The sequence below is a fragment of the Gorilla gorilla genome, chromosome 10 (genome assembly GCF_029281585.2).
Source record: "Gorilla gorilla gorilla isolate KB3781 chromosome 10, NHGRI_mGorGor1-v2.1_pri, whole genome shotgun sequence".
Taxonomy (NCBI): Eukaryota; Metazoa; Chordata; class Mammalia; order Primates; family Hominidae; genus Gorilla; species Gorilla gorilla.
Window position 1 is genome coordinate 51,526,444 of NC_073234.2, and position 24,399 is coordinate 51,550,842.

General features: G+C 54.3%; 1 protein-coding gene across 5 annotated transcripts in view; it reads left to right on the forward strand.

Annotated features, from left to right (window-relative positions):
• Positions 1-22,561, forward strand: part of NCKAP5L (NCK associated protein 5 like) — a 37,416-nt gene extending 14,855 nt beyond the window's left edge. The window contains exons 2-13 of one of the 5 annotated variants that reach the window (XM_004053087.5): positions 7,669-7,730; positions 9,632-9,790; positions 10,546-10,614; positions 10,715-10,753; positions 11,750-11,869; positions 15,250-15,363; positions 16,319-18,948; positions 19,821-19,983; positions 20,297-20,378; positions 20,739-21,047; positions 21,129-21,271; positions 21,666-22,561. In XM_004053087.5, coding sequence (XP_004053135.4) covers positions 9,668-9,790; positions 10,546-10,614; positions 10,715-10,753; positions 11,750-11,869; positions 15,250-15,363; positions 16,319-18,948; positions 19,821-19,983; positions 20,297-20,378; positions 20,739-21,047; positions 21,129-21,271; positions 21,666-21,878 — 4,005 coding nt within the window. In that variant the 5' untranslated portion in view covers positions 7,669-7,730; positions 9,632-9,667 and the 3' untranslated portion in view covers positions 21,879-22,561. The remainder of the gene's footprint in view (positions 1-7,668; positions 7,731-9,631; positions 9,791-10,545; positions 10,615-10,714; positions 10,754-11,749; positions 11,870-15,249; positions 15,364-16,318; positions 18,949-19,820; positions 19,984-20,296; positions 20,379-20,738; positions 21,048-21,128; positions 21,272-21,665) is intronic. The other 4 variants (XM_055357270.2, XM_055357268.2, XM_055357269.2 and 1 more) reach the window with 4 other exon arrangements.
• Positions 22,562-24,399: the final 1,838 nt, after the last annotated feature.

Consider the following 24,399-nt stretch of genomic DNA (forward strand, 5'->3'; position numbering starts at 1 on the left):
AGGTACTCGGACAGCTGAGACAGGAGAACTGCTTGAACCCAGGAGGTGGAGGCGGCAGTGAGCTGAAATCGTGCCACTGCACTCCAGCCTGGGCGACAGAGTAAGACTCCATCTCAAAAAATAAAAATAAAAATAAAAATAATTCTCACAATTAGATAATAAAAAGACACAATCCCCAATTTAAAAATCAGCAAAAATTTAAAAAACATTTCTCCAAGGAAGAGATACAAATGGCCAATAAGCACATGCAAAGATGCCTAACATCATTAGTCATCAGGGAGATACAAACTCAAACCACAATAAAATCTCACTTCACACTTACTGGGTGGCTGGAATCAGCAGCTCAAATAATAAGTGGTGACGGTATGGAGAAATCGGAACCCTCATACACTGCTGGTGGTATTATAAAATGGTACACCTGCTCTGGACAACAATCTGACAGTTCCTCAAATGATTAAACCTGCAGTTATTATATAACCCAGCAATTCTACTCCTAAGTATATACCCAAGAGAAAGGAAAACATACATCTATACAAAAACTTGTGTAGTGATCCACATTTGCAGGGTCCAACCAACTGCGGGCCAAAAATATTTGGGGGAAAAATCAATTAAAAAATAACAATAAAATAAAAATAATACAATACAATAATATAGTAACAACTATTTACATAGCATTTACACTGTATTAGATATTATAAGAAGCCTGGAGATGATTTATAAAGTATACCAGAGGAAGTGTTTAGGTTTTATGCAAATACTGTACCGTTTTTTATATAAGGGACTTGAGCATCCTCAGATTTTGGTTTTTGCAAGGGACCTAGATCCAATCCCCTGGGGATGCCAAGGGATAACTACATAAATGATCATAGCAATATTCATAATAGCTAAAAAGTGAAAACAAGCCAAATGTTCATCAGTAGAATGGATGGATAAACTGTGGCTGGCCCATACAGTGGAGCACTGTTCACCCATACAAAGGAATGGAGGCTGGGTGTGGTGGCTCATGCCTGTAATCCCAGCACTTCGGGAGGCCAAGGAAGATCACCTGAGGTCAGGAGTTCGAGATCAGCCTGGACAACGTGGTGAAACCCCGTCTCTACTAAAAATACAAAAATTAGCCAGGCGTGGTGGCCGGCGCCTGTAGTCCCATCTACTCAGGAGGCTGAGGCAGGAGAATTGCTTGAACCTGAGCGGCGGAGGTTACAGTGAGCCAAGATCACGCCACTGCACTCCAGCCCGGGCAACAAGAGTGAAACTCTGTCTAAAAAAAAAAAAAAAGATGAAAACAAAACAAAAAGAATGGACTACTGATACGTGCAACAACATGGATGAACCTTGAAAACATCATGCAAAGTGAAAGAAGCCAGTCGTAAAAGGCACCAATGATATGATTGAATTCACATGAAATGTCCAGAATAGGGAGCTCAATAGAGACAGAAAATAGATGAGTGGTTGCCTGTGACTGGGTGGGGAGGGGGCAGTGTTAAGGAAAGGAACAATAAAAGCTAATAAAAGTGTTCTAAAATTAACCATGGTGATGATTGCACGTATCTCTGAGTATACTAAGAACCACTGAACTGTACACTTTCAGTGGGTGAATTGTGTGAGACATGGACTGTCTCAAAGCTTAAAAAAAAGTCCAGGAGGAAGTGGTCACAGAGGTCTTATACCTGCGACGGCAATGAGGACTGAAAAATATTGTTTGGATTTAGCATCGTGGTGGTTACCACTGAAGTCGGACCAGGTTAAGGGAGGAATGAGAAGCTGGTTTTGGGATTTTCTTTTTTGTTTTTTGAGAAGTTTGGCTTTGAAGTATCTAGAGTATTTTTTGAAATTTGGCAGTATCTGGGAAAATGTCAAGCAAAGATTTTTGTTTTTGTTTGTTTAAGAGAAAAAAAAGGTCCCTCTTTGTCGCCCAGGCTGGAGTGCAGCAGTAGCCGGGTCATAGCTCGCTGCAGCCTCGGAGTCCCTCAAGTGATCCTCCCACCTCAGCCTCCCAAGTAGCTGGGACTACAGGTGTGAGCCACTGTGCCCAGCAAGAAGATTGTTTTTAAGATTTAAAGATTTTAAGTTTTAAAGGGTAGATGAGAAAGCTGTCTTCAGGAGGTAGATACTGAAGACGTAAATGGGGAACGTCTGGGACAAGCAGGACTGGCTTTGGCTGGGAGCAGACAACTCATCTGCTGTAATAGTGGATGAGGAGGTGGGGAGGGTTCCGAGGGGGATGGGAGGGTGGCGGCAGGAGGTGTGAGGGGGTTTCCCTCTGCTGGCTTTAATCCTCTGGGGAAACAGGAGGGTGGTAAGCCAGAAGTTACAGGAGAGTGGAGAGGGTGTATGCTACTTATGGCACAGAATGAGAGAGCAGCTCTCTTACTCGAGCCGGGCAGGATTGCCAGGCTGGACTGACAGTGGGGCTGAGCTGGCCTTCTGTGGTGGGGAAGAGAGTGAGAGAGAGCGTAAGCACAAGCCTGGGGACAGGAGTCCCTTTGCAACACCCACTCCTTGTGGAAAGAAGCATTGTCCTAGAATACGCAAGTTGAGGAATCCCAGGGAGCTTCTTGAGCTCGCATGTGGCTATCTAAAATTAAATATAAAATTCAGTTCCTCAGTTGGACTAGCCACATTTCAAGTGTTCGGCAGCCAGGTGTAGCTAATAGATAGCTTCCATGTTGGATAGTACAGACTAAGCATATTCATTATTACAGAAAGTTCTAGTGGACAGCACTGTTCTAGAAAAACGACTCCAACTTTTTGGTCTGAGGACCCTTCTATACGCTTAAAACTTGAGGACCCCGAAGAGCTTTTGTTTATAAATGTTATACTTACAGTTATTTAATTAATTTGTTTAAAAATAGCAATAAACCCATCACATGTTAACATATTTTATTTAAAAATATAATTGTATATGTTCCAAAAACACAAATAATAAGAAGTCATTGTTCTCTATTTTTGCAAATTTCTTCTGTCTGACGTAATAGAAGGAAGCTGGCTTCTCCTGTCTGCTTCGGTATTCAATCTTTTGCGGTATCACACAGCATAGTATCTGGAAAATGCCACTGTACACTCAGGAGAGAATGAGAGTAATAAAGGCAGATAGTGTCTTAGTAGTATTATTAGGAAAACAGCTTTGACCTTACAGACCCCTGGAGAGGGCCACAGGGTGCCTAGGCCCCACTGTGGGAACCACTGTGGCAGAACAACAACCACTTGGTGTGAAGTCTCCCCATCCTCATCTCGGGGAGACGGAATGATTTGCCTAGTCACACAGCATGTAAGTTAATTGCAGAGTTCGAACTGGACTCCATGCTAGACTCTTCTGCCTTCCGGTCTAAGGCTGTTTCCAGTACCCTCAGCTGGGCTAGGACGGCCTGGGCTGGACTTTTGGGAGTGGGGCCTGGGCCACTTGGCTGCAGAGCCCCTGGTGTGTGGTCCTATAAATAAACCCACTGTGTCGGCACCCCTTCGCTCTCCCCACCTCCTTTCCTCTCCCCACCCCCTTCCCTCCCCCACCCCCAGCAGCTGCTAGTTTTGTTACTGGGTTATGCTGTGGACAGGGAGCAGGAGGGCTCTGAGGGAGGGGAGATGAGGGATGTTGAAATCTGGAAGCCTTTGGGGCTCATAACACGACTGCCCTTCCTTCTTCCCTTCCTGGAAGGGCCGAGGACCTATCCTGCAGCTGGTTTGGAAGAACCCACGCCATGGTGGTTGAGGTGCTTGGAGTGCCTGTGAAAAGGAAGTTGGGGGGATGTACGGGGCCCCTTCCAAGACAGATGCCTCTCAGAAGGGCTATTGTGTCTCCAGTACCAGTTGTCAGGAGGAGGGAAGGAAATTCTTGTCTGCCCTCTTACCCTGAAGGGGGAGGAGACCAGTTGGAATTCTCAGGGCTGAAAGATGCTTTGGGTCAGGGATTAAGTGGCCCCTTTCAGGATAGAAGTGCCCTGGGAGCCAGGCCTCAGTCCTCCTGTCCCTCCCCACACTCCTCAGCAGCCCAGGGCTGATCTTGGCTGGAAAGGGTGTTTGCTGTGGGGACAGAAGTTGCTGTTTACAAGTGGATTCTTGGGTGTGACTGGTAAAAGGGCTGGGAGGGTAAGAGGGATTCCAGAAAGCAGCTGGGGAGGGTGCGGAGGGAAGCGGTTGGTGTTACGGGTGATTCTGTGATTAAGTGAGCTCTCCATCTCTGCCTTCCTACAGCTGCCCACCCTCCCCCACTCCTGGTCCCTGGCTTCTCTCCCTAGAGGACTCTGGGGGGAACAGCTGGTGAGTGAGGGGCTCACCAGGGGCCAGGAGGCCTTGGCTAAGGGCCGGGGTGAGGGAATGAGGACAGGCTTGCTGCCGCCTGCCTCTCCAGCCCCTTCCTCCCATGCCTGGTCTCTGTTCAGGGAGGGGTCTTGCCTGTGCCCTGCTGGAGAGGAGGTAGGAGCCACAGACCCCTTCTGGTCTGGCTAACTGAAAGGCCAGGACAGTAAGATCTCTTTGGAGGCCCTGAAAGCCCCTGTCCCCTCCTGGCTTTAAGAGGGAAGGGAGAGCTGGGGCCCTCCATGACTGACTTGGCTGAAGAGATGATGGTCGCCCAGGTTACCCAGAGACCCCTGAGCAAGTTTCCTCCTTCCTCGGCCCTGGCTGCCTGAAAACTGCCCCCCTCCCCACCCCCTCTGAAGGACGAGCCGGAGAGGACTCCGCTCTTCTCCCCCCTCCTTCTCTCCCTCCCCCTGCACTGAGGTCACCTCCCTCAGAATCAGGCCTTTGTGGATGGAGGGGCCTCCGCTGGCAATTCCGGCAGGAGAAGCCTCCAGTTCAAGTTAGAGTTCCCAGACCCTGCCTGGCCGGCACTGTGTGTCCAGACCCAGCGTCCCAGACGTGTTGGGGCCACCAGAGGAATGTCTGAAACCAGAGCCATTCCAAAAACCCGAAGCCTGGGGTTTTCCCTGCCCCAGGTCAGGCTGAGCTCATGGCTGTGAGCAGGAGCTGTGGGTCCTGAGGGAGGACGCGGTGCTCAGCCCCTGGGGAGGCAGCAGGGACCACCACTTTGAAGCCTGCCTGGGCAGGCATCCCCCATGAGATGCAGGCAGAAAGCCCAGACTCCAGAGGGCCACATTCCTGACTTGGCTTCGATTTGGAGCTGGTGGTGGTGGTCTCTCTCTGGATCTTGACCTTCCCTAGAGAAGGGTAAGGACACAGGAAGTTTTCTTTAGAAATCTTGAACTCAGACTCTGCGCCGACTCTCATGGCCCGTGCTCCTCCCCACCACCAAGCTTTCCTGCAGGTCTCTTCCCCGTGACAGCTTCCTGCCCTCCACTGTGACGGCCCTGCAGATGCAGAGGAGGCCCCTCATCCTGGGCTGACCCCAGACCCCCTCGCCGTGAGGCCAGAAAGTATTTCTCCCGAAGTGGGGCTGAGTCCTAGCCCCACTCCAGCTGGGGCACACTGAGAAGAAGAACTGTGACCACTGGCTGGCTCATAAATTGGAGGGTCTCCCCTATTCTCAGTGGGACTCGGGCCTCCTGGCCTGGGATTCACAGGGGCTCAGCTGTGGATCGGGGCCATGCCTGGCTTTGTGGAGTGTGTGGGGTCTCCATGCTCCTCAACACAGAAAACCACTGCATGCACACATAGAGAGTCCGCAGCCAGTCCTCACAGCCTGGCCTTGCTCTTAACCTGGATGCTTTTTTATTATTTTGGGAAAAGATACCCTACATTGTTTCGTTGTTGCTTTCTTGTGAAGAACACAAATCTTAGGGTTTCCCGGTCCTTAGCGTTATCCTTTTCCAGACCCCGAATGCTGCCTTCTTCATCCCATTCCTTTCCCTCACCCTCCCAACTTTTTTCTCTTCCTCCACAGCATACCTCAGCCACACCCTAGCCCCTCTGATGGTGAGGGGATTGAGGGACACGCTGGGGACCGATGGGCAGGTTGCTGCAGGCAGTGGGAGGACAGTGGCCCAGAGACCAGAGTTGTGGGTGAGGGTGGCACTGGTCAGATGCTGGAGGTGACCTGAGACATTCTGGGTTTCACCCCATTTGAGTGTGGGGAGGAGGATAATTCTTAAATATTTTTCATTTTTTTTCCAGGCCTGTATATTTCTAAGTCTATCAAACATGATAATGTTATGAGCAAACCAAGTTAAATATGATACATTTTTATGATGTTAAAATAAAAAACTTCAGATTATTATACAGTATTAACAATAAGCATTAGAGGCCAGGCACAGTGACTCGTGCCTCTCATCCCAGCCACTTGGGAGGCTAAGGCAGGAGATCACTTGAGCCCAGGAGGCCAAGGATGCAGTGAGCTATGAACATGCCACTGAACTCCAGCCTGGGCAGTGAGGTGAGACCCTGTCTCTTAAAAAAATTAAAAAATCAGTATTAAACAGGTCTTCCTTTTCCTCCAAGTGTTTTCAGAAGTCCCCTTCCCACTGTTGTGTACACACACACACACACACACACACACACACACACACACAAAGAAGCATTCTCTCTTTTCACTGTAATCCCAGCCCCCAAACATCCAGCTGCTTCTCTTTCTGGGGTATAGAAGAGAAGAGGGAAGGCAAGGCTGGCCCTGGGGCTGGAGGGCCGGCTGGGAGGAGTTGGAGAGGAGGCCTCTGAGGGCAGGGTGGGCAGAGCAGCATTCTGAGATCTTCAGGTGCCCCTATAGCGGAGACCCCTGGGTAAGGGCCCTGGGACTCAGAGTTGGCCTCTGTGTGAACGGACAAGGTAGCAGCAGGCTCCACAACAACCCCATAGCTTTGTACTGTGCCTCTGTCAGCAGGTGATGATATGAAAAGTCTCCATTTATGGAATTCACGCCAGACACTCTACATATATTATCTCATTTTGTCCTCCAACAACCCTTTGGGCTAAGTGTTCTTATCCCTGTTTTACAAGTGAGAAAAAGAGAAAAGAGATTTCTTTAGTGTCAGATTTCTAGCCCAAGTTTCTAGCCTCCAGGGAGCCCTAGGGCTGTACGGAGCTTAAATGTCTGTTTTACTGTGGAGCTTACAGTGAAGCTTGGGTGTGTGCAGAGGAGTGGGAAAATCTAGGCCTGTCTGGTGTGCTTTGTGAAGTAGCCATGTGACTTGGGCAATATCCTCTGCCCCAGAGCCTGCCTCCTCCCACAGGCGGGTGCTCCCCTTCCAGGGTTGTTAGGAGAACTGGGTGAGATGCTGTGGAAGAAAGCGCCTGTGCTATTCATCACACTGGGTAAACACAGTGTGTGCAAGTGTAACTTTCTGTTCCTCGGTTTCCTCATCTGAAACACAGGCACTGATAATAGCATTTAACATTGTTGTGGTTAACTGTTGAGCACGAGGCAAGACAATGTATGTTGTAGAACCGGGTTGTAAAGTACCAGGTGTGACTGTTCAGTCTCCTCTGTTGTCTGATGATTCCTGGCTGAGAGCTGGGGACCTTTTCACTGGCTCTTTCTGCTGTCCCAAATGCTTTCCCATTCCAGGATTTCATCTGGACTTCATTCAGGTCTCTGCTTAATTGTCATCTCTCAGTGCCTTATCACAACCCAACGCTGTACATTGTCGGCCTCGCCCAATAGAGTGGAAGCATCATAGGGGCTGGGCTGTCTCTGGCTGTTCGTCCCATGTCCCAGTGCCTGGCACATAGCAGGAGCCCAGTAAGTGCGTGGCTGACATCTTTTTTTTTTCTCCACAGGCAAGGTGACCGTTCTGGATGCTAGAGTGAGTGTGCCCACCTGTGTAAGGGGGCAGAGACAGGTGAGGGGCTTTGGGGCCTGTGCATGCTGGGGGTGGGAGAGGCACCCCTGGGCTCCACTGTGGAGGATAAGGAAGCAAGCACTCAGATGGCTCGATGGTGAGCTGCTGAGGACACCTCTCTCCTATAGTCCAAAAGCTCCAAGCCTTTTTATTTTTGTTTTGAAACGGTCTTGCTTTGTTGCCCAGGCTTGAGCACAGTGGCGATCATAGCTCACTGCAGCCTCGAACTCTAGGGCTCAAGGGATCCTCCCACTTCTTTTTTTTTCTTTTGGTAGATGCGGTCTCAGTATGTTGCCCAGGCTGGGCTTGAACTACTAGCCGTAAGCCATCCTCCCACCTTGGCCTCCCAAAGTGCTGAGGTCACAAGGCATAAGCCACCACACCCAACCCCATTTTTCTTTTGTGGGGGCTTCAATGGCACAAGGGGTAGTCAGTGATGGACCAAGTTTCCACCCTTTTATAATAGGAAGGGTTGCCCATCTACTGGAAACCTCCACAATATTTGTATGAAAGAAAAACAGCATTTTTCTCTAGCAGAGAAATTGGAACTCAATTGGAAGATGAAGACTAGTCAGTTCAAGCTAGCAACAATGGCAATGGTTTGGTGGGGTGGGAGGATCCCATGGTGTGATGCAGGTCTGAGCCCTGGCCATGCTGGATGTGGTCATGAGCTTCGTCTAGTCATCAGTCTGTCTCCTACATGCCAGGGATCCCACCAGGAGGCATGTGAGTTTGGATGGGGAGGCAAATGCAGTGTTCCTGCCCTCATGGAGTTGACTGTCTGGTGGGGGAGGCTGGTGTACAATCTTGCAGGAGCATCGCCTGGGAGCCCTGAAGGATGAATAGGGAGGAGCTGGCCAAGTCGAAAGGAGCGGGTGGTGTCAAGAGACCCCAGCAGAAGGACCATCGTGCACAAAGAGCCTGATCTGACGGGGCCTAGCTCCTGCCAGGGCAGTGGGTGCCTAGTGAGGCTGGAGCTAGAAAGCAGAGCCCCGGAGGGGTGCAGGGCACTTCCCACTTTGTCCAGGAGGAGGCTGAGGCCCAGGGATCGGGACCTTGCCCTGGGATAACCCAGCAAGTGAGCATTGGAGCCAGAGCTAGAGCTAAGGGCGCCAGGCCCCAGGCTCAACTGTATTCTCCACATGTGCTGAGTCGTGTTCTCAGGGTGCTCTTCCCTAGGTGGTCACATTTGACTCTCACAATGACCCTGTAAGGGAGGAAGAATTCTTCTGCCCATTTCTCAGAACTAGGAAACTGAGGATCATCTGGTTGACCGAGTGAATGAATGAGCTCGGTTTTCATATGTTCACCCAGTTCATACTAGGCAGAGCCAGGCAGAGGCTTTTGGCTGCAAAGCCAGGGTTTTATCCATTGTCTCCACTACCTAAAGCATGTGCCTGCTCCAGGCAGGGGATCACCGATGCCCAGGACAAAATGCTAGTTGTCTTACTTGTTAAATTAGTTTAAATTATTATTACTGTTATGAGTAATAACAGTCTTGTGTTTTAGGTGTTTTTTTTTTTTAACTTCTTCAAATCACTTTCACAGACCTAATCTTTGTTTGCAAACACTGAATGAGATTAGGGGATATTGGTGTTATTTTACAAATAGAGGGACTGAGACCCAGGGAGGCTGAATGACGCGCCAGCTTGAGGCCAGTCCCAGTAGAGAAATCAGGTTTCTTGTGTGAGTGTGGGGCTTTCTAAAACAATGGTCTCTGTTCTTAAGATGAGGAGAGTATCTGTGTGTCTGCCCCGTGACCGTGACCAGGGGATACCCAGCCTGGCCCTGAGTTGTTACAGTGTCATGCATGTAGGTCACACTGACCTAAGCTCCAAGGAGACTAAAGGGTTTCATCTTTGTCCTCCTCCTTCTCACTTCCTCCTCATGCCCTGGAGTAGCCTGCCGGGGCTTCTCTTCCTTGTTCCCAGGGCCAGATGTCAGAGGCCATGGACCAGCCAGCTGGGGGTCCTGGAAACCCAAGGCCAGGAGAGGGTGATGATGGCAGCATGGAGCCAGGCACCTGCCAGGAGCTTCTGCACCGACTGCGGGAGCTGGAGGTGCAGCATGGGGCGTGGTAGGGGCAGCAGTGCCAGCCAGCGCCCTGGGGAGGCAGGGCTGCCCCTCCCTCTGAGCTTCCTGCGGGTTTTTGGGTGCCATGGGCCTTCCTCTCGGCCTGCTTTGCCAGGCAGGAGGCTAGCAGAACATTCTTTTGCAAAGGTCCTCTGAGAAGCCCTTCCTTGCTCTTAGCTGCCCGGCCCAGTGATGGCTCGGGGACAAGAAGCATGCACAGGGATGAGTGTCCTAACCCCCAAACACCTCCCTTCCTTACCTCTCATGCCTCTGCAGGCTCTAGGAAAGGGGGTGGTCAGAGGCCACAGGAGGAAGAGGCTGGGTGGCCCAGGGCTCAGGAGTTGATGAATAAGGGTGCAGATCCTCAGGCCACACCCCTCACCACATTCTTAACACCCTGTCATCCTCCCTACAGCCTCCTCTGCCCGTCTCCCAGGGAAATAAGGGTTACTGTGGGCACCTCCCACCTCAGGTCTACCTGGCCACTGTATCCCCCAGAGCCCCCATTGCCACTGACTGAGGTCGGGGTTTATAGAAAACCATCCCAGGTCAGCCCTGCCCTCCTGCTGCCCTTGGCCTCTGCAGGATTCCTCATATGAGAATCTGCTCACAGCCAAGAGCTGGAGTGGGGGTATAGTTAGCACCCCTGTAGTTGCCTCCCCTTTCCCAAAAGGAGTGTGCCCTGGGGGAAGAATAATCCCCAAAGCCACCTTTTTGCCCTCTTCCTCCCTCACTCCTGCAGGCAGAGAACTCGGCACTTGCCCAGGCCAACGAAAACCAGCGGGAGACTTATGAGCGCTGTCTGGACGAGGTCTGTGGGTCTGTAGTGGGACCGGGGGGACGTGGCTCATCTGCTCCTGGCAGAAGCTGGGGTCAGCTGATGGCTCTGCCTCGGGGCTTTCTGTCCCCAGGTTGCCAACCACGTAGTACAGGCGTTGCTGAACCAGAAGGTGAGTAACCCAGACGCCCTGGGGAGAAGCCCTGGGCACAGCAGATGAGACCCTTCCTGGAGACTAAGGGCTTGGAGGACATGGGCTGTTGCCCTCCGGTGATTCCTCGTCTTTCCGCCTTGGGCGGGTCCATTCTGTTCTACCTAGAGACAGAGGTGGGACTAGGTAAGGCCAGGTCTCTGAGCAGTGGTCACTGACTTGAGCATGACTCCTTCCCTTACCCTGTCCCCAGCTGGCTTTTCCAGGTTGTGATAGCCCTTAAAGCAGTGTTGATGTTGTGAGCCTAAATGGCATCTGAATATTTACTCATCTATGGTGGATAACTTCTTGACATCGGGGCCACTTTGACTCCAAGGCCTTGCTCTGTCTTTTATAGGCCCTTTTTTGATGTGTGGTTTCTGAGAGGCAGAGGGCCAGGCGCGGTGGCTCACGCCTGTAATCCCAGCACTTTGGGAGGCCGAGGTGGGCAGATCACAAGGTCAAGAGATCAAGACTATCCTGGCCAACATGGTGAAACCCTGTCTCTACTAAAAATAAAAAAATTAGCTGGGCATGGTGGTGCACTCCTGTAGTCCCAGCTACTAGGAAGGCTGAGGCAGGAGAATCGCTTGAACCCAGGTTGTGGAGGTTGTAGTGAGCCAAGATTGCACCACTGCACTCCAGTCTGGCGACAAAGCGAGACTCCGTCTCAAAAAAAAAGAAAAAAAGAGGCGGGGGGTTGATTCTAGGGATGAGAAAGATAACAGAGAATAGGATTTACCTCCCACCAGGGGTGATAAACTTTAGAGAATTTACCATCCCTAGAAGATGCTATAGCTACCAACATCGGCAGGCTTAGATTCCTCATAGAAGGAGGTTGCAGCGGAAGGGTGTGCCCAGAAGGGTCCTGGGGCCTCCAGACAGGATCCGTGTATGCCGCTGCTCTGATGAAGAGCACTGTGACACTCTCCCACCATCCTCACCTCTTCTTCCTGCACCTCCCGGGGTGGGCGGCAGGACCTGCGAGAGGAGTGCATCAAGCTGAAGAAGAGAGTGTTTGACCTGGAACGGCAGAACCAGATGCTGAGTGCCCTGTTTCAGCAGAAACTCCAGCTCACGACAGGCTCGCTCCCTCAGGTAGGCATCTGCGCTCCTTTCACTCCCATCGCACTGCCTTCTGCCTCCTCGGCTCCATCGGCCCCATCACTGTCTTCTCATGTGCCCCTAGGGAAGCAGGCCATCAGCTGTCCACTTTCCATTCTGGGGGTATGGAAACTACCCAAGTCCCCTGGGTTTGGCCATTCCCTCCTCCCAGTGCTCCCCACCAGCGGGAGGGTGTCCCTTCTTGTTGACAGAGCTTTGCACTTGCCCCTGCCTCGGGTGGGGAGATGGGTGGAGTCTGCAGATGCAATTATTTCAAGCTTCCAAGAGGCTTATTTGGCCACTGACACAGCCTCTTCTTGGCCGGGCACAGGGGTAGGGCTGGGTGTAAGGCAGCCTAGGGTATGGTGTCACAGAGAGGTCAGGAAAGACATTTCGGTTCTGATAACTGTTCACAGACAGTCTCTGCTGGGAGCCCTGACACCTGCCTTCCCCAGGAGAAGCAGGAGGCTATTGGGAGTGACTCCTGGGCTGAGTTAAGGTGTTACTTGAGGTTACTCTGTGAGGAACCCCCAAGGATGGGGTAAGACATGGGGGTGGGAGGATCAGGAGCAGCTCCAGATGCCTGAGGTGAGCAGCAGGTTGTTTCTGAGGTTAGCCAGCCCCTTCCCCTCACTTTGACAAGAAGAGAAGCACTTTTCTGTGTGTGTGTATGGGGGAGGGGGGTGTGCGTGTTTGTGTCTGTCTGAGGCAAACTGGGCAGCTCTTGGCCCCCAGCCCCTGAGCAGGCAGCCCCTCCACTCACTGGTAGCTTGGCCCTTGCAGAGGAGGCCCCTTGTCACCATGGCCACTCTGGAGCCCCCGTCTCGCCAGGTTGGCACAGAGCTGGGTCAGAGTCCACAGCAGTGACTCTGCAGTTCTCCTTGCCCTAGATCTGTCCCTGTGGCAGGGTTCACCCTGGAATCCCCGGAGGCCCAACCACAGCAGCTCAGCCCACCCCAGCACACTCTTCTCAATGACTGCTGATAACAGAGGGGTCGAGTGTCCTTAAATCATTTACTTTTTACCTAAATGAATTCTGGAACCTCGTGGGGTTTGGGCCAATAGATTTATCTTCCCCAGAGGTAACATGACATAATGGAAAGAGCACGAAGCTTGGCCTCGGATAAACTTGGGTTGGATCCCTAACTTAGCTACTTCTTAGCTGTGTGACCTGGGGCAAATTACTAAGGTTTACAGACTATAGTTTTTTCTTTACAGATAAGGATAAAAATACCCATATTGCAGTTGACGTGAAGATTCAATAAGATGATATGTCGCGCTTGGCCCACAGTAGATAGTCAGTCAGTGGCAGCTGTTTATGATGTGATTCCCAGCTTATGCTTTGCTAGGGTGAAAGCACCTTTGCACAAATGCCAATTAAGCTCTTATTGTGAGCAGTGCCTCTGACAACACGTATGGAATTGGACTGCATCACAAGGCCCTGTCTAAGGGCTGAGGCCTCTGCAGGCCAACAGGAGCCCAGGACCCTGGGACTGTTGGGAGCTCAGGGAGGTAGAGACGCCATGCCACAAGGCAGAGTGTGACAGTGCCGTCAAAGAACCCAGGGGACAGTGTGGGGAGGCCATCAGAGAAGGATGGAAATGACAGCGGAACTGGGCCTTAATGCATGGATGGAAGATTTTTTTGAGATGGAGTTTCACTCTTGTTGCCCAGGCTGGAGTGCAATGGCGTGATCTCGGCTCACCGCAACCTCTGCCTCCCGGGTTCAAGCGATTCTTCTGCCTCAGCCTCCCGAGTAGCTGGAATTATAGGCATGCGCCACCATGTCCAGCTAATTTTCTATTTTTAGTAGAGACGGGGTTTCTCCATGTTGGTCAGGCTGGTCTCGAACTCCTGACATCAGGTGACCCACCCGCCTCTGCCTCCCAAAGTGCTGGGATTACAGGCATGAGCCACCATGCCCGGCCGGATGGGAGATTTTAAGAGTGGAATGGGGACTGGGGCAGAGGGATTCCCTGTGGAAAGAACAGCATGAGCAAAGATCCAAGGGCAGGGAAGCCCAGAGAGCAGCAAGCTGTGCAGCTTGGCTGGAGCAAAGTACGTGTGAAGGGACAGTGAGGGAGACAGCAAGGTGGAGACGGTGGCATGGGAAGAGCTGGCCAGCCAGGCCCGGAATGCCTGCAGAGGAGTTCACACTTGTTTCCATGGGCAATGGGCAGGCATAGGAGGCTTTTGAGCACAAAAATGCTTTAGAAAAGAAAATGAGGCCGAGCGCGGTAGCTCACGCCTATAATCCCAACATTTGGGGAGGCTGAAGAGGGAGAATCACTTGGGCCCAGGAGTTCAAGACCAGCCTAGGCAACATAGCAAGACACCATCTGTACAAAAAAAAAATTTTTTTTTAATTAGCCAGGCATGGTGACACGTGCCTGTAGTCCTAGCTACTCGGGAGGCTGAGGCAGGAGGATTGCTTGAGCCCAGGGGATCTAGGCTGCAGTGAGCTACAGTTGTGCCACTGCATTCCAGCCTGAGTGACAGAGGCAAAACCCTGTCTCAAAAAAAAAAAATCTCATCTCATTGTTAGAGTTTATAGTTTAAAGAAAAAAAAAGATGCTTTAGGTTGTCTTGTGCACAGGAGATTGAAAGACCACCAAACCAGGTCAAGGAGACTAAATGAGATGCTGAGCAGTGCAGGCCAGAGGCAGGAAGAACTGGGCTGGAGGCGCTGCTGCAGCTGGCCATAAGTTGTGGGGCAGGGGGCCTTGAGGGGCGCTGCAGAGACAGGGTTTAAAGGCTGTGAAGAATGAGGGAGAGGGAGGAGTTAAAGCTGACTTATATCTAGCCACAAGATGCCCAGGAGAAGGAAATTACATTCTCAGGGACTGAGAATGATTAAATCCTGCCTTTTCAGTCCTCAGAGTAGATGTTCCACATGAGACCAGGTAGGGGAGACAGAAATATAACTCCCTGCCGTCTCTTTTCTAAGACCATCTAAGACCATTTATCTCAGCTGTCCCTATGATCCTTAGATCCCAGGTGGTCAGAACAGGAAGAGACCTTTGCGGTAACCCTCTTTGTGAGAGGAGAGGAAGCCCCACAGAAAAGTAAAGCAGGCCTGGAGCTGAGAAAGGCACCCAGAGTTAGACTTGCTGTGGCCCTCTGGGCTCGGGACATTCATGTTTCTCCAAAGCCCTCTGACCAGTCTCACTCTGAGACCCCAGATCTGCCTGTGCTGTGGTCTCCTGAGGCTTCTCTTACCGGTGGGTGGGGCAGCAGCAAGAGCTGCATTTGGAGCTGGGAGTCTGGGAGTCCTCCGTGAAGGAGCAGACTCAGAGGGGAAGGCCTGGCTTTGCGAGGGAGTAGGGAGCTGGGGTCAGACAGCTACTGTGCTAACTCTGCCTCTCCCTCTGCAGATCCCACTCACTCCACTCCAGCCACCATCAGAGCCACCAGCCTCCCCCTCCCTGAGCTCCACTGAGGGACCGGCTGCCCCGCTGCCTCTGGGGCACTGTGCTGGGCAGAGAGAGGTAGGAGAGCTAGGTATTGTGGTCAGTACTCCACTGATGTTTCCTAGCAAATATCTGGAGAAGGGCTGTTTCCCAGTGCTTAGACGTTTGTCCAGGCTGGAAGTGTGAGCAGCCGAATGCCAAGAAAAGCAGATCCCCAATCCTAGCCACTGGCCCTGTGAGCAAATGCATTAGTAATGCATTAAGAGGCATGGTTAACACTTACTGAGCTCTTACTGCATGCCAGGCACTGTGTAGAACACCCTGGATCTCATTTGTCTTCTTTAGTGAGGTTAACATAATAATCATCCCATTTTACAGATGACACATTGAAGCAGCTTAGAGCTCAAATAACTTGAAGTCCCTATCAATAGGTAGAACTGGAACTTGAGCCTACACAGGCTGACTCCAGAGCCTATGGGTTGCCCACTATACCACACTATGCTACACCTGAGAAAGGGCTGGGCATGGCATCACCCCCAACCCCTTTCTGCTGGGGATGAGGTCAGCGGGGTCAGCTGTGTTCCCTGAGGAGGCCTGGGTTTGCCTATAGTGACTGACTTAGGACTTGGCCACATCACACTCCCTTCTGGAGTCTGTGTGTTCTTTCTGGGCCCGAGAAATGGACAGGCCTCCCTCCCCTGGGACAAACACAGAGGTCAGAGTTTTAGGTGGTCAGCCCTGCTAATCCAAATGGCTGTGGGGAGTAGGGGCTGGGGCAACCAAGAAAAGGATGTAGGGTGCCTGCCCAACCTCAAGTGTGCCAGGAAGAAGAATTGGGGTAACCAGGGTTGAGCAACCCTTGAGGAAGCGGAACCATCATATCCCAGTTGCTGTTAATTCCTTTTGGGGACACAGACACAACCAGGCCAGCTCTGTTCCTGGCATTCCCTGTTAAGCCAGGCCAGGGCCTGGGCCTGGAACTGGATCCCAGCTGTGTGTGGTCTCCTCCTCATGCCATCATCTCTCCCCTAAGGTATGTTGGGAGCAGCAGCTGAGGCCAGGAGGCCCAGGCCCCCCAGCCGCCCCACCCCCAGCGCTGGATGCCCTATCCCCATTCCTTCGGAAGAAGGCCCAGATTCTGGAGGTGCTGAGAGCCCTGGAAGAGACTGACCCCTTGCTTCTCTGCTCACCTGCCACCCCCTGGCGGCCTCCAGGCCAGGGGCCTGGCTCCCCAGAGCCCATCAACGGCGAGCTGTGTGGCCCGCCTCAGCCTGAACCCTCACCCTGGGCGCCCTGCCTGCTGCTAGGCCCTGGCAACCTGGGAGGTCTGCTGCACTGGGAGCGCCTCTTGGGGGGTCTGGGAGGGGAAGAGGACACTGGGCGGCCCTGGGTTCCTAGCAGGGGACCTCCTCAGGCCCAGGGCACCAGCTCTGGCCCAAACTGTGCCCCAGGCAGCAGCTCCTCCTCCTCTTCTGATGAGGCAGGTGACCCCAATGAGGCACCCAGCCCCGACACCCTGCTCGGTGCCCTGGCCCGCAGACAGTTGAACCTGGGCCAGCTCCTTGAGGACACAGAGTCTTACCTACAGGCCTTCCTGGCCGGGGCTGCAGGCCCACTCAATGGGGACCACCCAGGTCCCGGGCAGTCATCCTCCCCAGACCAGGCGCCCCCACAGCTGTCTAAGTCCAAAGGCCTCCCCAAGTCAGCTTGGGGTGGGGGTACCCCAGAGGCCCACAGGCCAGGCTTCGGTGCTACCTCAGAGGGCCAGGGGCCCCTCCCCTTCCTTAGCATGTTCATGGGTGCTGGGGATGCCCCACTGGGCTCTCGGCCTGGCCACCCCCATTCCTCATCTCAGGTGAAAAGCAAGCTCCAAATTGGCCCCCCTTCTCCTGGGGAAGCTCAGGGACCCCTTCTGCCCTCTCCAGCTAGGGGTCTCAAGTTTCTAAAGCTGCCTCCAACCTCGGAAAAGAGCCCCAGCCCAGGAGGCCCGCAGCTCAGTCCCCAGCTCCCCCGGAACTCGCGAATCCCCTGTCGGAACAGTGGCTCAGACGGCAGCCCCTCCCCACTGTTGGCCCGAAGGGGTCTGGGTGGAGGAGAGCTGTCCCCAGAGGGGGCGCAAGGCCTGCCCACCAGCCCTTCACCCTGCTACACAACCCCAGACTCCACACAGCTCAGACCCCCGCAGTCAGCCTTGTCCACCACGCTGTCCCCAGGCCCAGTGGTGTCTCCCTGCTATGAGAACATTCTGGACCTTTCTCGGAGCACCTTTAGGGGGCCTTCCCCAGAGCCACCTCCATCCCCACTGCAGGTGCCCACCTACCCACAGCTAACTCTGGAGGTACCACAGGCCCCTGAGGTCCTCAGAAGCCCTGGAGTCCCCCCCAGTCCTTGCCTCCCGGAATCGTACCCCTATGGGAGCCCCCAGGAGAAGAGTTTGGACAAGGCAGGCTCGGAGTCTCCCCATCCCGGCCGCAGGACCCCAGGCAACTCATCCAAGAAGCCCAGCCAGGGGTCAGGACGGCGACCTGGGGATCCTGGCAGCACACCTCTGCGGGATAGACTGGCGGCCCTGGGGAAGCTGAAGACAGGCCCCGAGGGGGCCCTGGGCCCAGAGAAGAATGGGATGCCAGCCAGGCCTGGCACCGAAAAGACCCGGGGACCTGGGAAGTCAGGGGAGAGTGCTGGAGACATGGTGCCCTCCATCCACAGGCCACCGGAGCAGCTAGAAGCCAAGGGGGGCATACGGGGGGCAGTGGCCTTGGGCACAAACAGCCTGAAGCAGCAGGAACCTGGACTTATGGGGGATCCCGGGGCCCGAGTCTACTCTTCTCACTCCATGGGGGCCCGGGTGGACCTGGAGCCTGTCTCACCAAGGAGCTGCCTCACCAAAGTGGAGCTGGCCAAGAGCCGGCTGGCAGGGGCCCTGTGCCCCCAGGTACCCCGTACCCCTGCCAAAGTGCCAACCTCAGCCCCAAGCCTGGGCAAGCCCAATAAGAGCCCTCACAGCAGCCCCACCAAGCTCCCTTCCAAGTCACCAACCAAGGTGGTGCCTCGACCTGGGGCTCCCCTAGTCACCAAGGAGTCCCCCAAGCCTGACAAAGGGAAGGGCCCTCCCTGGGCAGACTGTGGTAGTACCACGGCCCAGTCCACACCCCTAGTACCTGGCCCCACTGACCCAAGTCAGGGCCCTGAGGGGCTGGCCCCACACTCAGCCATTGAGGAGAAGGTGATGAAGGGCATTGAGGAGAACGTGCTGCGGCTCCAGGGCCAGGAGCGAGCCCCCGGCGCCGAGGTCAAGCACCGCAACACCAGCAGCATCGCCAGCTGGTTCGGCCTTAAGAAGAGCAAGCTGCCAGCGCTGAACCGCCGCACGGAGGCCACCAAGAACAAGGAGGAGGCTGGCGGGGGCTCCCCGCACCGGAGGGAAGTCAAGATGGAAGCCCGGAAGCTGGAGGCCGAGAGCCTCAACATCTCCAAGCTGATGGCCAAGGCGGAAGACCTGCGTCGGGCACTGGAAGAGGAGAAGGCCTACCTAAGCAGCCGGGCCCGGCCACGGCCTGGTGGCCCAGCCCCAGGGCCCAACACGGGGCTGGGGCAGGTGCAGGGCCAGCTGGCTGGCATGTACCAAGGTGCAGACACCTTCATGCAGCAGCTGCTAAACAGGTGAGGTCCTGGGATCAGTCAACAGGGGCTTGGTGGGCTTGGGGCACTTTTCCCTTCGTGGGCACACCTGCGTCTGGAGCTAGGCCTGCTTTTCCTGGGTGCTGGGGCTTCCCAGAGGTCAAAAGGGATAGAAGGCCACCAAAGCAGCTGGGGGGGGCGGGGGTCAGTGACTTGGCCTGGAGGAAAGATCAGGGGCTTGGCCTCATTGCTGGCTTCTCATTTGAGAAGAGTTAACAGTCCACATCTTCCTGGATGGTCTCCATACCAGATGAGGCAGCCTGCATGTGATAGTTAAGTGAAGGCTAGAGCCTAACTATGGGCTGATAAAGGTCTTCTCCCTCAGGAAAGGGACAAGGGGAGTCCTCTTCCCATCTTGCCCTTTGACATCTGCCACAACAGGAGTTGTGGTTTAAAGAAGGGATCCACCCATCTTGGGGTTGCTCTGTCTGGGCCAGATGAGGCAGAAAGTCTGCAGGAATTGGGCCCCAGGTAGGGTGCGTGGTTTGGACCGCAGGTGTGCTCAGAAGTTCAGCTAGAGCAGGTGGAGTGTGTCGTTCATGGACCAGGATGTGACCGGGTCTGCCAGTCTACCTGGAATCACCATCAAGCAGTCTCTAGGCTTGACCCTGGATAACTTTAAGGGAGTTCTCCCATCTTCTCCCCTGCCCTCTGTTCCTCTGGGGTTCCCTAAGGTCCTTGCCTGTTGCCAGTGTCAAGAAGGGTGTTGGGAGCAATCACTAGCGACATGTCCCCTTCCCCGGGGGTGGATGGCAGGAAGTGCCTCCCTAAGCCCAGCACCATTGGCGGGTGCAAGGCTGGAATGTCTGGGCAGGCAAGACCACCCTCACCTATATCTGCGCTGTTGCCCATAGGGTGGATGGCAAGGAGCTGCCATCCAAGAGCTGGCGGGAGCCCAAGCCTGAGTACGGGGATTTCCAGCCGGTGTCTTCTGACCCCAAGAGTCCCTGGCCAGCCTGTGGGCCCCGGAATGGCCTGGTGGGCCCTCTTCAGGGCTGCGGAAAACCTCCTGGAAAGGTAAGTTCTTGGGGTAGGGACTGGGTGGAGGGACTGGGTGGAGGGCCTGGCTCTCTGGCCCTGCCAGGTCTCTTACCCCCTAGAGGGTTCCCCTTCCCCAAGACCATGAGTGCCGGATGCACTCACAGTCTCTACGGGGAGACTGGGGAGGGGAGAGGGGCTTCCCAGTCTGCAGGGGCTCTCAGATCCATACTCCTGGGCCCTAATTCTCATACTCCCGTATGTTTACAGACACATTCCCACCCTCTAGAGGCATGGGGAGGGGTGTGGAGGGGGGACGAGTGGACTATGAGGTCTCCTCTATCCCACACAGCCGAGCAGCGAGCCAGGGAGGCGGGAAGAGATGCCCTCGGAGGACAGCCTGGCCGAGCCAGTGCCCACCTCACACTTCACAGGTCAGCAGGGTCAGGGGCTGAGGATGGGCCTGCCCCCACCCCCCTACCCACTTCTTCCCACTTTACTTCTTCCCGTCCCCGCAGCAGGTGCCAGGCTCTGTGTGCCATCTTGGTGCCAAGCACCAGGTGGGCACTGGAGCTACACAGGAACAAATCCTTCCCTGCCCTCAGGGTACTCGCCCCACCTACACCCCTTCCCCAAGCCCAGGGCAGGTGGGGTTGGTGGACAGGTGCTGTGGAATGAGCCTGTTGGGCCAGGAGGGGCCCTGAGTAAGGGTGGAGCCTGGGCTGGGCAGGAAGTGGAGGCAGGCTGGGGACTGAGCCCAGCCTCACACTCTTAACGGGCCCTCCCCTCCCCAGCTTGTGGCTCCTTGACTCGAACCTTGGACAGTGGCATTGGGACCTTCCCACCCCCAGACCATGGTAGCAGTGGGACCCCCAGCAAGAATCTTCCTAAGACCAAGCCACCGCGGCTGGATCCCCCACCTGGGGTACCCCCAGCTCGGCCCCCACCCCTTACCAAAGTCCCCCGCCGCGCCCACACACTGGAGCGGGAGGTGCCAGGCATAGAGGAGCTGCTGGTGAGTGGGCGGCACCCCAGCATGCCAGCCTTCCCTGCACTGCTACCCGCTGCTCCGGGCCACCGGGGCCATGAGACCTGTCCTGATGGTGAGTGTCCAGGTGGGAGGGTGGGATGCCCCTGGACAGCGTCCAGGCAGCTCCATCCACCTTCCCTTTGTTCCTGGACAGATCCCTGTGAAGACCCAGGCCCCACCCCTCCTGTCCAGCTGGCCAAGAACTGGACCTTCCCCAATACTAGGGCAGCCGGCAGCTCCTCGGACCCTTTCATGTGCCCACCCCGACAATTGGAGGGGCTGCCCAGGACCCCCATGGTGAGAATTGCAGCAGAGGAAAGGGAAAGGACTCGGGAGCAGGAGGGAGTGATGTGGGGAGACCAGTTTCTCCAGTGAGGTACGGCCTGTGTGTCGCACAGTCTCAGTGCTGCACCCTCTGGGAGGAGGACCCCTGGGATGCCCTGTGAGCGGCCCTCCCCACTGCCCTCCTTGCACTTCTCTCGTGGGGAAAGGTTTCTGTCCCTCCCCAGAACCTTGTAGGACTGTTCTCAGTTGTACCTCCAGCCTGTTTCCTCTGAAGTATACCCCACCTTGGGCCCCCTCTGGAGCAGCCCCCCATCAGGTGCACAGACGCCCCTCAGAGCTCAGTGCCTCTGAGGCTGGGCCAAAAGGTGGAGAGGAGCTTCCTCCCGAGCTGCCCCTCCTTTCCCAGGCCCTGCCCGTGGACCGGAAGCGAAGCCAGGAGCCCAGCCGCCCGTCCCCTACGCCCCAGGGCCCACCTTTCGGGGGTAGCCGCACCCCCAGCACTTCGGACATGGCCGAGGAAGGCAGAGTGGCCAGCGGGGGCCCCCCAGGGCTGGAGACCTCGGAGTCTCTCAGTGACTCGCTCTACGACTCACTCTCCTCCTGTGGGAGTCAGGGCTAAGGGGCTGCACCACGCCACGGCCCCGCTGGAGCTGCGGACCACTGGACCGGCTCTCTTCATGCCCAGCCCCCGGAGACGGGGACCCCTCCCTGAAGGGACCAAGGAGGCAGGTAGATAAGAAGGTGAAAAGGGGGTCCCTGGCACACCCCACCACCCACTGCTACGGCGGATGAGATGACCGTGCTCAGCTCAGGGAGAGACCCCGCCCTTGGTCCCTTCTCTCACCCAGAGTAAGGCTCTTCCTTGAAGGGACTGGGGGTTAAAGGCCACTGTGTCGCAGCCCCCCAGTCCCTCCTTCAGGCTGAGCCATCTTGTGGTGCTGGGCTTCCTGCCCACCAGCCGTGCCATCTCTGCCCAACCCGGCTGCTCCTCTGCCCCGAAGCCCTCGCGAGGCCCTCCTGGAGGCCCCCGTGCTGGTGGAGTTTGGGGGCCAGGGGGACAAGTTGCCTTCTCTCTCTGCCCTGGTCCTCCCTGCTGTCTGGATGGTGCTGCCCTCCTCTGCCCCATGCCTTTGGGGTCTATTCGTCCGTCTTTTTTGTTGTTGTTTTTATATATTGAAGCGCCTGGCCCAGCCCCCAGCCCCCAGCCCCGCACTGCGGTTAATTTATGTGTTGTTTAAAATGCGGCTGCTCTGCTTCCTGCCTCTGCTTCTGCCGTATCCCTAATAAAATGTGGAGGCCCCCTCCCTGCCCCTGACTCGGCTTGTTGTGTGGGAGGACTCAGGCAGGCCAGGTCGGGGGACACTGCATGGGTGCCAGGTTGAGGGACCCCAGGCCCCCTTGTGACACAGCCCCCTCACCAGGGCAACTGGCTGGAGTCATCCCAGAAGGTAACTGAGGGTTGGGAGAGTAGGGCCTGCTTGGGCCCGGAAGGGTATCTGGGCTCGGAGAGATTCTCCTGGGCCAGGGCTTGGGCACGGCGTGAGGCTGGGTGGCCCCTTGGAGAGGGAGCTGGGGAAGATGGCTGTGGACATGCACTCAGGCCCCACGTGTCCCAGGCTGTGGGGGACATGCAGACTCTGAGTAGAGTTGCATCCCTTCTCCAGACCTTGGTTTTCCTCCTCTATAGAAGATTAGAAGGTTAATCCAGACGAGCTGGTCCTATCAGCCAGACTTTCTTCTCAGCATTCTCCTCTTCCTACCCCTTCCCCAATTCTCTTCCTACCCCTTCTTAGTTAATATCATCATTGAAGAAATTAACAAGACGGAGAGTGTCAAGTCAGATGTCTGGGTTTTTGTTTTTTTTTTTAAGTCAGTATCCCATTTTCTTACCTCTTGTCTTCTGCTTCCAGATTCCTATCCCACTGTCCTATCCTTTCTGCTTTTATGGGCTTAAGCATAATATTACCAAGCTGTAAATCTGCTTCTTGCCAGGTGGGCTTCAAGAGGTCTACCTCCTTCCCACTTTTTATTTCTTGGTTTTTCAAGCCCTCTTCTCTGCTTGAACTTGGTAGATTACCTCATTTCCTAGTTAGAACAGAATTGTTTGCCTGCAGGATATTTCTCCTATTTCCTTTTGGGGAAGGAGTTTGGCATAGTAGGTTTGATGCAGGACTCCACCTCTTTCAAGCTGAGACCAGAGGGTCCATCCGCATTCTTACCACCAGGGTCTGATCCATCTGCCTAGGCTTTATCCTCTGGTGTTTGCAAATGCAAGGCGTCACCTTGGTTTCCAGGGCAATGTGGGCTGACTGACCAGGGCAGGGCAGGTGGCATCAGTCACACCTGATGCCTGGAGGCAGCCCTTGCCTACCAACTGTTCCATGGTGAGAAACTTCCTAAATCCCCCAGCATTCTGCTAAGAGACCCTGGACCCAGATGAGCCACCCCACAGCCTACATAATTGTGTGCCCTTCACACAGACCCAGTATTTTATCTAAAATGATTCTGTGGAGGAGGACATGCAGTTGAGTTTAAAGACACTCCTGGGGAATCAATTTCTTGCACTTCAAAGAAAGGTTAGGCTAAAAGACCATTTGATCCTTACTAAGGCAGAACACTTCATATCTCAGTTTGCAACATCTTCCTGCAGAATTCAGGTAAATTCACTGTTTTCTCCAAGAATAATAGGTGAATGTTTGCCTTTCCAATGTGCAAGACCCATTCTGCTGGATTTTCCAAACAAAGGAAGACAAAACTGCCAGGCCACCTTCCCCATCCCCCAAAATGGCATCAAGGCATCAGCAAAAGATTATGACAAGGTTTCAGGTTCAACTTCACTGGGCACTTTGCCTTTTGCAGGAAATGTCCCAAAAATGTTAACTCAAGTTTTCTCTGGGTAGCCAGTGGGTTTTTTTTTTTCCTTCTTTACCCTTTTCTAGATTTTCTACAAATAGTGTGCTTCGTTTTCTTTAAAAAAAAAATTTTTTTTTTTTTTTAGAGATGGGGGTCTCACTATGTTGCCCAGGCTGGTCTCAAACTCCTGGCCTCAAGAGATCCTCCTACTCTGGCCTCTCCAAGTTCTGGAATTACAGGTGTGAGCCACTGCATCCAACCTGTTTTGTTTTCTTTATCAAAAACAG